Source organism: Apodemus sylvaticus, chromosome 2 (genome assembly GCF_947179515.1).
Source record: "Apodemus sylvaticus chromosome 2, mApoSyl1.1, whole genome shotgun sequence".
NCBI lineage: Eukaryota > Metazoa > Chordata > Mammalia > Rodentia > Muridae > Apodemus > Apodemus sylvaticus.
Genome location: NC_067473.1, coordinates 151,442,282 through 151,459,447, shown reverse-complemented (window position 1 = coordinate 151,459,447; position 17,166 = coordinate 151,442,282). Strand labels below are relative to the sequence as shown.

Here is a 17,166-nt window from a genome sequence, read left to right as displayed (position 1 = left end):
TGCGATGTGTGATAACTGCTCCACAGAGTTGAGGGTGGGAGACTCCAGAAAACCAAACAACCCTATTAAAAAATGGGGTACAGAGTTAAACAAAGAATTCTCACCTGGGGAGCCTCAAAGTAAGTAGAAATACTAGAATCTTTAGGAAGTTGCCCAGCAGGCGAGAATGCCAGTGGGATTAGAGGCCGATGGCAAGGGTAAGTACTTCAAGTATCTGTGAGGGAAAGATGGCTTAGCGGTAGATACGTATTATTCAATGCTGACACAAAAGATGCTAATGCACACTGCAGTGTGAATAAATCTTGAAAACATTCTGCTAAGTAAAATAAACCAGTTGCAAAAGATAATTGCTGGATGATTCTACTTTTATAAAATACCCAGAGGAGCCAAATTTACTGAGGAAGTAGAATGATCGTTAGCCAGGAGCTCGGGCAGGGAATTGGCGAAGTATTACTCAGTGGGTAGTTTCAGTTTTTCAAGATTAAGAGTCCTGGCAGAGATGAGTTGCACAATTATATGGATGCATTCAGTACCGCTGGATCTCTGACAACAGTTAAGATGTTTCTAAGTGGGACTGGAGAGGTGGCTCAGTGGTTAAGAATACATACTACACCTGCAGAGGACTGGAGTTGGTTCCCAACACACACATCACAACTGGTTGTAACTCTAGCTCCCAGGTACCTGCATTCATGTGCATATACCCACATAAAGACACATAAGTATACACATAATTAAAAATAAATCATTAGAAAGATATTATAAATATTTATCACAATCTAAAAGTTATGTGTTAACTAATTGCTAGAGAAAAAAATAAGATAAGCCATAATGTACCATACTTGGGGAAACTGGCCTTAAATGTATGAAAGAATTGAAAGTTATTTACAAAACACCTTTCTTCACCATCCAGGTGATCTAAGTGCTCAGAGAAGATGCTGACAAGGAAGGAAGTAGCATTTCGTGGAGGAGGTAGACCCTGACAGAGACTGGCTAGGCATGTTGCAGGTAGAGAGGGGCACTGAAAGTCTGTGAGAAAGATGTGGGCTGAAAAGCCAGAGGTGGTCCTAAATGTGCGTGTGCCAGGTATGCAGTGTGCTGAGACCCAAGACATGGGCTTTGGAGAAGCAGGGTAGTATATAATGATGGGAAAGTTGGAGATGGAACTTTAAGAATAAAGGGGACCCCAAATAAATGGGTGGTGGTGGGTAAGAAATGGCAATCCCCACATAAATTGCTATGCTCAATGTTGGCCATATGATGCAAAGTGCAATTGGATTCTGCAGGTACTGTCAGCCTGGGGACCCAGGAGTGGGTGCCTCCATTAACATGATGGGGAAACAGGATGGTGAGGTAAATACTGAGTTGGTGCTGACATTTTACATCCAGGATATTTCATACTATCTAAATAAATGAGCAGCACACATGGTTTAATTTTTGAGAGATCAGGTATACCCACAGAAGCTCCATTGTGCCTTTCACAAAGGTTAATTAGGTTAATGTGTCTTCCATACTCTGAGACCTCTGCAGAGAAAGGAGAAAATTATAATTGAGTGGGCATTTTCAGAGCATGAGATAGAAGAACAAAACAGATATTTCAGAAATTGCCCAAAATCGTTGGATAGCTAGTTAGTTAAATAACAAGGCAACAGAATCAAAGTGCATGTAATCTGTTAAGAGGATGTGAATTTTCCATTTAATATGGGTTGTTGTCAATTAAACTATGCCTCTTCACCCATGGTACTAGCTTGCTAAAGCTGCTGGCCTCCTTCTTTCATCTGGTCTTTTCCCCAAAGCTTTCAGGATTGTGGAGCATATTGCATATAATTCTGCAGCTATCTAACTTGAAATTCATACTTGGACAAGGAGGGAATGGTAAACATTGTTGGTTATGCTCTTTAATTCATGCTCCTTGTACTTCAGCGTGCTTCTGTGGAACACACACATGCCTAGCACTCCCACCAAGTCACTGTTTCAGTCTTGGTTGCAGTTTCTTACTTACTGGTGCTGGAAGGCCAATGTGTTAAAGATGCAGAAATCATCAAAGGATGTTCAGCTCTCTGTGCCTTTGATATTTATCTCTAGTTTCTGAAATTTGCCCAGAAGGGGGAAAGGAACAGAGGGGAGGTCTTACTATTTCCTGGAGCTCAAATGCCACAGTAATGCACATCTTGATTCCATTAGACTTCATAGGTCAAAGAGCAAGTTCAGCTGGTGTAGTTTACTGCACCAGGGACAGAGTGACTAGCTACTTTAATGACTTGCCTTTCTGCTGCAACTTACTCAGGAAATAGGGGTTGCTAACCACTGAAATGTTTGCATCCATGGTTGAAGGGGTGGGGTGTGTGTTTGTTAACTGAGGAATAGACTCAGACCAAGGAGAGTGACTTGGCAGGAAGTGCACTGACATTTTGTCTTCTGATCCTCTCGCGGTTCTTCCTTGTGTCTTCCTAGTTGCTCTCTTGGGGCTCTCCAGGGAAACAGTGAGGCTACTTGTGCTGATAGGACTCCATCAGGGGGGTACCCTCTATCCAGGAGCACTCTTTTGTGGTCAACTTCTATTTGTGTCCAGTTCCCCAAAAATGTTTATTTTCATGTTAGAACCTGACTTCTGGATCTCTTCCTAGAAAGGATCACTTCTGACTTTTTTATCTTCTTTTCTGTGTCTCTCTTTCCATCAGAAAAATACTATTTTTATCAAAAAGTATCTTTTTAGGAAGACTGTTTTCAATAGGCAGCAACTAAACCCAGATTCTTTCACAACTTTGTTTCATTCTGATTTTTTTTGCCTCTGAAAACACAACATTTTAAACAAAAGTTTCAGCTGTTTGCAGGGTTGTTTAACAAGCTCCTAATCCCAGCTCACAGTGCAATCAGTCCTTCCTGTCAGATGTACAGGAGAGCAGCAAGGGTAGTCCCAGCAAGTCTAAAGCCATTGCTGTTGCTTACACATCTTTGCCTTGTCTTAAACATTTTCAGAGGATATATAACTCAGTAGTGGAACTCAAGACCCTGTGTTCAGTCTCCGTGAGTGAAGATGAGGGAGTGACTCTACAGTGTTTTCAAGACGGTTCACACAAAGAGATCCAGTTTGTTCCACACCCAGTACATTTACTAGCAAACAGACAAGTTTGCAAAAGAGGCTTCATTCAGCAACAGTCAAACGTGAGGAGCCAGGTCATCTGTCCTGTCTCCCCAGGACAAGTAAAGGGAGAGCTGTGGGACATAGATAATATGTGTGACTCTCCATGCTAGCCTTGAGCATGAAGCTTTGCCCCATCAGATCTTGCAAGGAACCCAAATAAAGGCTTGGTAGTTCCAGGTTGTAACCATTGCTAATACCTGAAAGTCTTGGAGACCACACAGCAGAGGTACTGTCTACAGCGAAGCAGCAGAGGTGCATTGCTGCACTTCGCTATACGGCATTTAAAACTGATAACGAGAGTGCAGAGTCTCAGGTTTGGACTCAAGGAAACACCGAGACAGATTGGATTGTCCATGTAAGAGCTTGTTTATTAGAAGAGTTACTAATGTCAAGGAAAGACAGGCGCGACAAGGGTCCTGAGGAAAGCTGAGGCCCACAGGACAAAATGAGGTTGCCTTCTTACAGGAAAGGGAGAGATTGTGTGCCAGGGGGTTGATGGGTCCATAGTAAATGGTTGCAAGTCAGACAGTCTCTGATTCCCGGATAGCAAAGAGAGGAGATTGTTTCTTGCATTCTGAGGAAAGAATGTAGCACCTTTAGGGTGTGGGGAACATGAAGAAAAGGCACCTATTTAGTTAGTGTGCATCTATGATATTAGGTGTTTAGGAGTTGGGTAACTCAGTAGCTTGGAATGTGGTAGCCTAGAGTCTATGCAGAATCAGCTGTCAGGATGGGGAGAGACACCGGGGTGTGACCTGAGCAGCATCTGGAGTGGATCCCAGTGAAAAGCCAGTGAAGCTCCAGAGCCTTACTCATGTTTTCTTTGGGCATTAATAGTATCCATTACAAATTTATTAAAATTATAATATAACCAAGAGAACAATACTGTCTCTATTCCTAACAGTCCAAGCATACCATTTATGTAAGAATTGGAACTCAATCAAAATACTTCAACAATGTGGAATAATTTCACCTTTTCACACTGTTTCTCTCTCTTTTTTTTTATTACCCTCTCATGAGTATGTGTACATGCACACACACACAGTGTAGAGGCCAGAGACTAGACATTTTTCTCCTACCATAGTCAATTCTCTCCTTCCACCATCAAACTCAGGCTGGCAGGCTTGCCAGCCATTGAGCATTTCTCCTAATACAAAACTCAGATCTTTGTATTTGTATACAATACATCTTTGTATTTGTATCTAATAAAGATACTGGTGGTGCCATAGAATTATATTGTTTACATTAATTCCTCATTTTCTCTTGGCTACTAGTAACTGTGATTCTGACAGTCAGTGACAGCCGTGCAGCAAGCACCCCCGCTTAAGAGTACACGCTTCTCATTCCAACGTCTTGTGTCCTCAGAGGACCCTGATAGCAACCAGTATGAAGTTTGCAGTACATAATTAAACCAGCTTGAACTCCTTCAGCTATAAGAGCATTTCACCACTTAAAATATGTGTTTCACGGACCAGTTGATGTATTAGACCGTCTTTATGGCTTTGGGGCCTGCCCTTCCACAGTGGTAAGACAGTAGGAAGTGATGATAGGGTCTATGAGGATCTTCTCTTCCAGCAATAACTAGTTCAACAAGTTATTTTTGTGTTGTAAACTGATCTGTGGCCCACATTTGTTAGTATTACTTGTTCAGAGTTTAGTAGATCTACTCATCCAAAATAAAATCTTAGAATATTTAAATGATAGTCTTCCAGTTTGTGGCTTCATAAGCTTTTCCATATGACTGCAGTTGAAGCTCAATTATCTTAACAAAAGTCAGAAGCAAAGTTAAGCTTCAGCAGTGTTTTCTCAGCTCCAGCATTTCCTGGATCAAAACCTACAGCTACTTTATGCAGTTCTCATGTAGTAACTCAGAGTTGTCTCCCTCCATGAGAGATGGCCTAGAGAAGGATGGGTTTGGGCCCGTAGATAGTCATCAGTTTAGTTGTGTGTTCCTTCCACATACCTCTTGATCTTTATTTTGTGTACACAAACTAGTTAGCCAGCTGTGGTAAAGAGGAGGGTGAAAAACGAGGTCAGAATTAGCACAGTATTAAAGTTTGTACAGAGAAACTGAAAACTCTCATCATGAAAGCTGGCATGTAACGCCAAGCACAGAGTAAAGTTCATTATCTGCAGCTGATCCCCAAATCCAAGACTATAAGAGCTCCAGTGCTCCCCACAGCTCACCATTGAGCTCAGCCCTTTTCACCAGCTCTAGTGAAAAGCCTACTTTCTTTTTTAGAAATGTTTTCTTTCTTGATAAACTATAGCTGCTTCTACCTCTTTACCACTTTCCTTGTGTCCCTGATCTAATCCAATGGGTACCCACTGAACCCAAATATCTGCTTATAACAAAGCTACTGGTAATCTTGTGACATTTAAATTATTGTTTCAAAGTATATATAAAGATCATTACCAATAAACTCACACCGCTAAATTTATTTATATTAATGAGATCAATACTGATCAGTATTGCCCCAGGGACAAATAGCTGTGTTTCTTTTTTTTTTTCTTTTTCTTTTTTTTTATTCGATATATTTTTTATTTACATTTCAAATGATTTCCCCTTTTCTGGCTCCCCATACCCCGAAAGTCCTATAAGCCCTCTTCCTTCCCCCATTCCCCCATCCACCCCTTCCCACTTCCCTGTTCTGGTACTGCCCTATACTGCTGCACTGAGCCTTTTCAGAACCAGGGGCTACTCCTCCATTCTTCTTGGACATCATTTGATATGTGGATTATGTCTTGGGTATTCCAAGTTTCTAGGCTAATATCCACTTATCAGCGAGTGCATACCATGATTAATCTTTTGAGACTGGGTTACCTCACTTAGTATGATGTTCTCCAGCTCCATCCATTTGTCTAAGAATTTCATGAATTCATTGTTTCTAATGGCTGAATAGTACTCCATTATGTATATGTTCCACATTTTTTATATCCATTCCTCCGTTGAGGGACACCTGGGTTCTTTCCAGCTTCTGGCTATTATAAATAGGGCTGCTATGAACATAGTGGAGCATGTATCCTTTTTACATGCTGGGGAATCCTCTGGGTAAATGCCCAGAAGTGGTATAGCAGGGTCTTCCGGAAGTGATGTGCCCAGTTTTCTAAGGAACTGTCAGACTGATTTCCGGAGTGGTTGTACCAATTTGCAATCCCACCAGCAGTGGAGGAGTGTTTCTCTTTCTTCACATCCTCACCAACACCTCCAGTCTCCAGAGTTTTTAATCTGAGCCATTCTGACTGGTGTAAGGTGAAATCTCAGGGTTGTTTTGATTTGCATTTCCCTAATGACTAATGATGTTGAACATTTTTTAAGATGCTTCTCAGCCATCTGAAGTCCTTCAGGTGAAAATTCTTTGTTTAGCTCTGTACCCCATTTTTAATAGGGTTATTTGGTTTTTTGGGGTCTAACTTCTTTTTTTTGTTTTGTTTTGTTTTGTTTTGTTTTTTTGTTTTGTTTTGTTTTGGATTTGGTTTTTTCGAGACAGGGTTTCTCTGTATAGCCCTGACTGTCCTGGAACTCTCTTTGTAGACCAGGCTGGCCTTGAACTCAGAAATCCGCCTGCCTCTGCCTCCCAGAGCGCTGGGATTACAGGCGTGCGCCACCACCGCCCGGCTGGGGTCTAACTTCTTGAGTTATTTGTATATATTGGATATTAGCCCTCTGTTGGATGTAGGGTTGGTGAAGACCACACACCTATGGCCACTTGATCTTCGACAAAGGGGCTGAAAACATCTCATGGAAAAAAGATAACCTTTTCAACAAATGGTGCTAGTTCAACTGGAGGTCAGCATGCAGAAGAATGAGAATTGATCCTTCCTTATCTCCTTGTACTGAGCTCAACTCCAAATGGATCAAGGACCTCTACATAAAACCAGACACTCTGAAGCTAATAGAAAAGAAACTGGGGAAGACCCTTGAGGACACTGGTACAGGGGGAAAGTTCCTGAACAGAACACCAATAGCTTATGCTCTAAGATCAAGAATTGACAAATGGGACCTCATAAAATTACAAAGTTTCTGTAAGGCAAAGGTCACCATCAAAAGGACAAATGGCTGTGTTCTAAGTCCACTTTCTTGTAGTTTGCAAAGCAGGGCCGGCAGCATGGTTCAGTGCAGTAGGTGAAGGCATTTGTACCCAAGCCTGACAGTCTGAGCTCATTCTCATGTTGGAAACAAAGAATAAAAGGAAGAGTAATCTCCACTTCCCACAAAGGAATACAATAAGAAAGCAAGAGTAGCTTGGCAAGGCAATTCCTTTTGTAAAAAATAGTGCAGCAAGACTCAAACTAGGCTAGCAGCCACCAGGATGGGAAGTTCCTTGGTTTTTATTCTAACATAGGTAGTAACTGTTTTCTTTTCTCCATTGGCTGAGGTCCAGCCTCACAGTCTTTGCTTTTGGTTAGTTTTAAAAGAATCAGCAGGAAGGAAACAAGTAGAGGTTAAGTAGGGGTTAAGATTTGCATAAAAGTCATACAAGCTAGGGGAGATTTATGGATTATTGGCCCTGGGTGGGCAAATTACCTTTAATAGAAAAATGGTTTTCATACCCAAGACTCCATACAAACGGAGAGAACAGACTCTGCTTTTTGAGACAGTCTCACTGTGTAGCCCTTGCTTGCTTGGGACTCACAATGGAGACCAGGTAGATCTCAAATTCACAGAGATTGGCTTGACTCTGCCGCTCAAGTGCTAGGATTATTAAAGACACATGTCACCATTCCTGGCCTTATTTTACTTTTTAATTAAAAAATGTGTATATATATATATATATATATATATATATATATATATGAATTCCTATATAGAGTTGTAGCTAAGTTTGAAAAATATACAAAAGTAGTGACTTTTTTGTTTAGTTGGAGCAATCTTGTCACATATATGCTTTAACTACTTAATTCCTCCTGCTGGATCAGACCGTGGAACCATCCCTTTAAGACATTGGTCACACTCAGAAGCCAGATTCCACCCAAGAAATCAGGCCACACATCACATATACTCCTGGGGAGTCAGAGACAGACAGACGGACAGACAGACGGACAGACACACACACACACACAGAGAGAGAGAGAGAGAGAGAGAGAGAGAGAGAGAGAGAGAATAAATTCATGCACTTTTTACCCCAATCCCAACAGAGTTAAGAAGCTGTCCTATGCTGTGGTTTTACAGTTCCCAATGTTAGGTTCTGTTCAGTACTTGGCTCCTTCATGCTCTTTGTCAAGTGAGCAATGTTGAACTAAATCACATGGTATGAACTTCCTGCCACCCCGTAAAATGATATAAAGCTCAGTTATTTTCCTTTGTTCTCCAGATTTTTCTTTGTAGAACTGCAAAATAAAGCATTTAAGTGCTCATGTGTTTTTTTTTCTCCCTTTTCAGGCAAGAAGCTCTTCTGGCTGCTATTAGTGAAAAGGATGCTAACATAGCTCTTCTAGAGCTTTCCTCCTCTAAGAAAAAGACCCAAGAAGAAGTGGCTGCACTGAAACGGGAAAAGGACCGTCTAGTGCAGCAGCTCAAGCAGCAGGTATGAGGTGTGCCCAGGAACAGCAGAGGCGGGCCGAAGAGAGCCCAGTCCTCTGCCCTCTCAGACATGGCTGCCATCTCAAAGATGTTTTTAGTACCTTGTGTTTCATGCTAGATACTAAATATGTAATATTTTCATAATTTGACACTTAACAGATATATGGCTATATCTAAAAAATGTCACAGAATTCCCAATGGTCTAGGAAGACCTTACAATTCTGGCATTATAAAGCCACACTGGTTAATCTTTTATTCATATTCACACTTATTATGTTGAGCATTTACTTTCTCTGTATTTTGCAACTTTTAGGTGTTCAGTTCACTTTCATTTATGGAGACAAGGTCTTGCTATGTAGCTCTGATTGGCCTTGAATTCATGACTAAACTTACCCAGTGCTGGGATTAGAAGCATGCACTACCATGTCCTGATGTTTCTAAAAAAAACTTTTGTCATAGTTTCTAACAAAAGGACTTAACATTACCAGTAAAATTGTGTTTCACTGGTGGTCAAATCAGGGCATTAATGGACTCAGAATAGATTAGCTCCAAGTGTCAGTGGTTCATAGACTCCTAGCTTTCCTCCAGCCTACACTGACAGATGAGTCTGCTTCAACTCTAGGACTTGCTAAGCCAATTCTCAGACTTCTTAGCACCCACTCTTTGGGAACTCTCTTCCCTGGCTATACTCTTTACTATCAACAGATCCTTCTAGATTCTCATCTGAATTGTTTTAACATCATTTTCCCAGTTATTATTAAATACTAACTATATATCAAGACCTCTCCTGAAGACTTGGATTTATTGCAAGATCATTTGTTTTATTCAGCATTCTGGATATTTCATAACACAGAGTTTTCAGATCATCAAGTCTGGCAGATATATTTTCTTCTAGTTATACTAAAAATCTGAATAAGAACATTTTTTATTGGATATTTTCTTTATTTACATTTCAAATGTTATCCCCTTTCCTGGTTTTCCCTCCAAAAACACCCTATCCCCTCCCCCATCGCCCCTGCTCACCAACCCACCCACACCCGCTTCCCTGTCCTGGTATTCCCCTATACTGTGGCATTGAGCCTTCTCAGGACCAAGGTCCTCTCCTCCCTTTGAAGTCCAACAAGGCCATCCTCTGCTACATATGCAGCTGGAGCGATGGGTCCCTTCATGAGTACTCTTTGGTTGGTAGTTTAGTCCCTGGGAGCTCTGGGGGTACTGGTTTGTTCATAATGTTGTTCCTCCTATGGGGCTGCAAACCCCTTCAGCTTCTTGGGTCTTTTCTCTAGTTCCTCCATTGGGTACCTTGCACTCAGTCCAATGGTTGGCTGAGATCACCCGCCTTTGTATTTGTCAGGTACTGGCAGAGCCTCTCAGGAGATAGCTATATCAGGGTCCTGTTAGCAAGCACTTGTTGGCTAGGTTTGGTGACTGTATATGGGATGGAACCCCAGAACTAAACAAAGAATTCTCAACTGAGAAGCAGCTAAAGAAATGTTCAACATCCTTAGTCATCAGGGAAATGCAAATCAAAACAACCTTGAGATTGCACCTCACACCAGTCAGAATGGCTAAGATCAAAAACTCAGGGGACAGCAAATGCTGGAGAGGATGTGGAGAAAGAGGAACACTCATTCATTGCTGGTGGGATTGCAAGCTGGTAAAACCACTCTGGAAATCAGTTTGGCGGTACATCAGAAAATTGGACATAACACTACCACAGGACCCAGCTATACTACTCCTGGGCATATACCTAGAAGATGCTCCAACATGTAATAAGGACACATGCTCCACTATGTTCATAGCAGCCTTATTTATAATAGCCAGAAGCTGGAAAGAACCCAGATGTCCCTCAACAGAGGAATGGATACAGAAAATGTGGTACATTTACACAATGGAGTACTTACTATTCAGCTATTATAGACAGTGAATTCATGAAATTCCTAGGCAAATGGATGGAACTAGAAAATATCATCCTGAGTGAGGTAACCCAATCACAAAAGAACACACACAGTATGTACTCACTGATAAGTAGATATTAGCCCAGAAGCTTGGAATACAAAAGATAAAATTTACAGACCATATGAAGTGCAAGAAGAAGGAAGACCAAAGTATGAATACTTTGGTCGTTCTTAGAAGGGGGACCAAAATACCCGTGGGGGGAGATATAGAGACAAAGTATGGAGCAGAGACTGAAAGAACATTTTTTTATTACTGTTTTGTTTTTTTTTGTTTTTTTTTACATCCTTTCAGGTTACTTAGCAAATCTCATTTTAAAATCCTGTGAGTAGTTTATCTTTGTTTCATTATTGTAAACAACTGTCAAGTTCCAGAGTGTGCAATAGAATACAGACTAAGAGTTTAGGAATGAATTAATGGGTTAGGGATATCTAAGTTAAGTGGATCTATAAGATTGTAAATAATGGTCGGGCAATGGTGGCGCACGCCTGTAATCCCAGCAGTCTGGGAGGCAGAGGCAGATGGATTTCTGAGTTTGAGGCCAGCCTGGTCTACAGAGTGAGTTCCAGGACAGCCAGGGCTATACAGAGAAACCCTGTCTCGGAAAAACCAAATCCAAAAAAAAAAAGAAGAAGAAAAAAAAGATTGTAAATAATGCATCCACTCATAGTGAAAAGACTTCAGTGAGTTACACTGTAGTCATGCTTCATTTCCCTCAACTATAAATCAATATTGTGGAATGTGAAGATGAATTAGGTTCTTCAGAGAACCGAGATCTTCTAGTACTAGTACTTAAGTGCAAAGCTGCAGTCTATATGCCTCTTGGTGTATGCCTCAGAAATTCCTGGGAGCTAGCTCTCAGATCCTAAAGCTATTCCTCCCTGTTAGTGTCCTGCTCAGTTGGCCAGAGCCTATTTCTAGTCTCATTGATGTTTCTTTTCACTGATAAAGGCTGAGCATCACCTTTTTCCTTACACAGCCTTAATCCAGGTGTCCCCTGAGCTTATACCCGGGTGACTGGCACAGGGTTAGGGTAGGGTCTCCCTTCTACAGTTAAACATTTTCCTAGTTTTCTATTGTGTTGTATTTTAACTGTTTAACCCTTTAATACTACATTATTTCCTAATATCCAGGTTCTTAGTGTAAAGGAGCATTTGATTGTAAATATTTCTGTGCAATTGGAGGAAACACCCGTCAGTTAAATTAATTATGTATGTATTTTGTTGGGCACACGTGCCACAGTGTGCATACAGAGGCTAGAGGACAACTTGCAGGAGACTCTTCTAGAAATGGAACTTGGCTTACCAGGCTCCACTTTACCCACATCACAGGCCCCCAAGTAATGCTTTAAGTAATTCTTTTATGTGGTTCTGCCCATTATGCAGCTGCCAGGTTTTAGTCTCTCTGGGGATTACTAGGACACTTGTGACACTTTATTGGCTACCTTCATTCTTGTTTACTGTATCACTGTATAAAGCCAGTTATTCTGACAGTCACTGATTTAGACCTTGAGATAGGCGGAAACTTTGATTTGGTGCATCTTGGATTCCAGTAGACCTAGCAAACATCTACTTATCTGAAAACTAACATTTGTACATACTTTCAAATGTCTCTTGAATCCCGCTGGTATGCTGGTTCCCACAGTGACAGTTGCCAGTGCTCTGTTCATATTCCATGTATAAACAAGCTGTCTGCCCCAAATGTATATGGCTCTCTTGACTCCTTCACTTGAGATAGTTAACTCCCTGCTCATGGGTAGAATGTGTCTTTTTATTTTGACTTTACACTTTTCTTTCATAAGCTATGGGGCTGACTGTTACCCACCTAGGAACAAACTGTGTCATTGTCCTTTTGTCTGTCTCTCACTGCAGCTCTTTATCTAGTGTAAGCCTGTGTTGTTCACGGTGCAGAAGAGATTCCTTGCTGAGGTAGTTACATCCTTTTGGTTAGGGACTGAGGTATGCGGGTACGGAACACCCCAACTTACTCCAGTTTTGCTTTTAGTGTGCCTATGTTTATCTTTACTTCCATTGGAGAAAATATAGTTGGAATATCAGCTCTTTCCTAGCCAAGGGCAAATTAAATGCTAAGTGCAGATTAAAATGTTTGTCCTCTTTCCTATCTTGAAGAGTCTGCTAACAGTTGTAAATCTATTGATATGTATATGTATATATGTATAAATTATGCCTTGTATTTTTGTTTAATTTCTTAAGTTTGGAGAAGAACTTGATTAAAATTTGGGGGGGCTTGTCAGATGTTTTTGTTTGTTTGTTTGTTTGAACTTCTTGGTCTGAAGCCTTGACCCTACCCATTGAGGCAATTATTTTTTTAAAGACTTTGATTTATTCCTTAACAATTTCATACATGTTTACAGTGTATCTTGATTATAATCTACCACAAGATTCACCCCCACACTCTCCTCATAACTTCTGCCTCCCTGATTCCAGAGTCTAGTTAGTGCTGCCTCCTGGAATGCCGGCTGCTGTGAGCTTGTTCCTGTGTAGGTGACCTCAGTTCAGTGACCCCATGAGGGCAACAGCCATGGCATGTCTGCAGCAGCCACTCAAGGCACTCTTCCTCCTCATCTTTTGACTCTTACATTCTTTCTCCCTCCTCTCCACAAGTTCCCTGAGCCTTAAAGGGATGATGGAAAGGTCACATTTTGGGCTGAGCACTGAATGGACACATTGTCTCACCTCTGACCAGTTAAGAGTCTCTGCACTAACTGCTGCCCACTCCAGAAGGAGACTTCTCTGGCCAAGATTGGGAGCAACTTTAAGGCTATAAATGTAAATATTTAGAAGGCAGTTTGACAACGTTTCCACTTATCAAAACAATGGTAATAGGTTCCCCGCTAGGGCCTTTGACCTCCTAAGCCATGAAGTTTGGGCTAGGTTTTCAATATGGAACAACTTTCAAGGTTGCCAAGTTGCAGCATGATAAATATGTAGATCCTTACATATCCAATTTTCTGTTGGCTTTCTGTAGTACATAGAGAGTTCTCTTCTAAACACAAGTAAAATTGTATAACAAAACTGAAGATCTTATATGAACCAACCTTTAGAGTCACCGATTTCTTAATTTATTTTTTCCCTCTACAATGAAAATAATAATAATAATGTTGGATGAAAAATCTTTCTAGTCAGCCAAGAAAATAGAGCTTTCTGTAGACTAGTTACAGGTTTAAAGCCTTTCATTATGAATTAAATTTGGAATGGGAGTCTTTGCCAATAAAAATAATGGAGAATAAGCCTTTAACGCTTCATACATAATGTAGAATCCTGAGTTACCTTCATTTTCTGTTGTTTCAGAAATGATGACAAGAAAAGTCTTTTCCAGTCTTTTTGATACACTGATTGTTAATCAACAGACAAGGAGTCTGTGGATTTAGAAAGCCAACTTAATTCAAAATTTAAAAATCAGCATTTCCTAAACAATACCAGTTATTTATATGGACATAAAGTATATATGAGACTATACATAGGTTATATGCATCTACTATACAGTTTTTATATAAAGGACTTAGATGTCCTCACACTTTGGTGTTCCTGGAGGAGGAAGTCTTGAAGATTAGAACCAAACTCCATTCATACCAAAGAATAGTTATACACCACAAAGAAAAAATTTTTTTAAATTTAAGTATGGACTAAATGAATGTATTTCATGGTATTTTGGTCTAATTTTTCACTTTCAGTGCTATTTTAATACATGTATATATATACACATATATAAATAATTATATTTTTATTATCACTTATGTGCCAAGAGAGGCCATGTTCTTATATTTTCTTTCACATTTGCTGGAAGAAATGAGAAGAAACAGAGTCACTGTGTCAGTGTTGTGATTGGTGATTCCTTAATGGGGATATTCAGTTCATTCAAGTATATTTGTATATTTTAAACATGACTGACTGCAGGTGATGCTGTTGCTGAAGTTCTTGAATAGGATGAGGAATATCTCCACATATCGCTCACCCCCTGTGGAATCCCTTGTCCTTGAATAGGGTGAGGAATATCTCCATATATTGCGGACTCCCTTGGCAGCCTCCTTAAAGTCTGTTTCACCAATGTGGGATTTCACCAATGTTCTCCTTTTCAGCTTGAGTAGATATATGCCTACTGCCCAGTTCCAGAGTTACTCCCAGATCTTTTACCATATACCATAACCCCAGTTACTAGCATTAATTAGTCATTTTCTACTCTATAAAAATCCCCTCAACTTCACACAATTATTATTTCAGGAATTGGGAAATAGCTTAGCCTATGATTTCATTCAGGGTTCTTTGTAAGTTGCAGTCAGGGTGACGGCCAGGTCTGCATCCTTAGCTTACTGGAGAGCCTGTGACTTCTATTCTTCCTCTTCTGGTCATAGAGACATCTAATACTCTCTCTGACTAACATCAATCTAGTGCTGGCTTGGGGAAAAAAGGAACCTTAACTTGTTTATTTATTTTTATTATTATTTTTATTAGTAGTAGTAGTAGTAGTAGTAATAGTAGTATTTTGTCTGTATGTATACTTGTGTACTACTTGTGTGCCTAGTGCTTGGAGACCCAAAGAAAGTATTTGAACTAGAGTTCAGATGTGAAGGGAAAAACATACTGTTCTCGGTATAGGAGTCAGATAGCTCTCTTCTTCCACCATGTTTGTACTGAGAATCAAACTCAGGTCATTAGACTTGATAGCAAGCACTGTAATACACTGAGGTAACCCTCCTGCTTCCACCTTTCACAGTACTAGGATTACAACTCATGCCACGGCACCCAGTTTTAAGATCTGATTTTCTGTTGAAGGTTAGTGACTATCAGCCACATAGAGAACCGGTACAACAACATACCAGCAGTCACACAGGTGAACTGTGTAATTAGTGAGGAGGGAAATTTGAAAACAGATTCAACAAGACTTTGTAATTCCATTTCTTTTTTTTTTTTTTTTTTTTTTTTTTTTTTTTTTGGTTTTTCAGGACAGGGTTTCTCTGTGTAACCCTGGCTGTCCTGGAACTCACTTTGTAGACTAGGCTGGCCTCGAACTCAGAAATCCACCTGCCTCTGCCTCCCAAGTGCTAGGATTAAAGGCATGTGCCACCACTGCCTGCCTGTGATTCCATTTCTAATACACACATGGGAAATAAGAAGTCAAGAGCAGCTGAAAATCTTAGATTGAATGACTTGAAGAATAATGACTTTTTCTGAAAAGGTGAGAGGTGAAAGGTGAGACCTGAAGAAGCAAGGGGCTCACAGTGCTCTTCCTAGAAACAGAGTTGGCATCATACCCTGATGTAAGTATCACCACAGAGAAGAAACATAGGAGAAGGGAGGTTGACTAGACAGTCTCATTTGGAGACTTACTGTGGCTGTCACTTTCCTCTCTGTAAGAACATAGTTATTTTAACAGTGATTCATCTGATGTCCCTCAGGTCTCTCTGAAAGAGTTAATATATTTTTCAGTCTGGTAAACAGCACCTACAGATAGCTCATAGTTTACTAATAATAAGAGATTTCATCCTTTTCCTTTAAAACACCAGGCTTATTTCTGTTCTTTTTCTATTATGTCCTCTTTCTTGGCTTGAGTATTTTTCTGTCAAATAGTTTCTGCAGTGCCTTATTTAGGCACTACCATCTGACTTTTAGAAGAAAAGGCTAACAGAATAAACACTGAACTTTTTCTCACAAGTATGTAAGCATGCATGTAAGGCTTTAAATAAAGTTACTACTTCCTTCCTTTACTTTTTCCTTCCTTCTTTTCTCCCTTCTTTCAAAGCAGTATTATTCTTTATGCTGCTGGAACTAGATTTTTTTATCCATCCTGTGACAGGGTTAAAGAAAGAAGACATCTGGTATAAAATCCCTTCTATGGCAGTGGAATGTGTATGCCCTTGCCTTGTTATCTTACCTCAAGAAGCACAGTACACAAGAGCTGCTCCTGAGGAGTTGAGTGTGTGCTGTGTTGTATCTCATGTCTGTGAGAGGCCACCCTGACTGTTCAAGGAGCAGGCCTGCAACAGATTCCTAATAGACCTTGATCACACTCATGTAGATATGTAGAATGTAGAAGTAAATGCTGTATCTTCTGTCACATGGGTCAAGTGTATGATCCTTGCTCTTTCTACTCTGGTCAGCTCCTTGTGTTTGCACACTCATCCTCAGAAGCACTTGAAATGCCTTTCTGCCTTAGAAAAGGCTTAATTCAAATTGCTTTTAAGTTTTAGACATGTCCAAGATATCAGAGGAAGGAGTGTCTGGGAGTGGAGAAAAGAATAACTCAAAATCAAATCATGGATTACAAGCTGATGGTCTATGTTCTACTTGAGGCAGCTTTTGAGAAAACTCTCTTGAGATAGCTCTCTCTTGTAATTCTAAAGAACTCTCTTGCAATTCAAATGCCCAGTCTTTTATTTACATATCAACTCAGTCATCCTCCCAGGTTCCCTTTTGATTATCCCTTGAATCTGCATCCCATGACTCTAGCCCCCTGATTTTTAGAAAAAGACAGCAAGCACATTCTTTTTAATATTGCAAATTAATTCACAGATCTGACTGCCTTT

The 17,166-nt window shown here is 40.3% G+C and overlaps 1 protein-coding gene across 4 annotated transcripts in view; it reads left to right on the top strand.

Annotated features, from left to right (window-relative positions):
- The window catches only part of Erc1 (ELKS/RAB6-interacting/CAST family member 1), a 296,730-nt gene that overhangs the window by 228,386 nt on the left and 51,178 nt on the right, over positions 1–17,166 (top strand). For all 4 annotated transcript variants that reach the window (XM_052174710.1, XM_052174709.1, XM_052174714.1 and 1 more), the window contains one exon: positions 8,526–8,670. In XM_052174710.1, the coding sequence (XP_052030670.1) occupies positions 8,526–8,670 (145 nt within the window). The remainder of the gene's footprint in view (positions 1–8,525; positions 8,671–17,166) is intronic.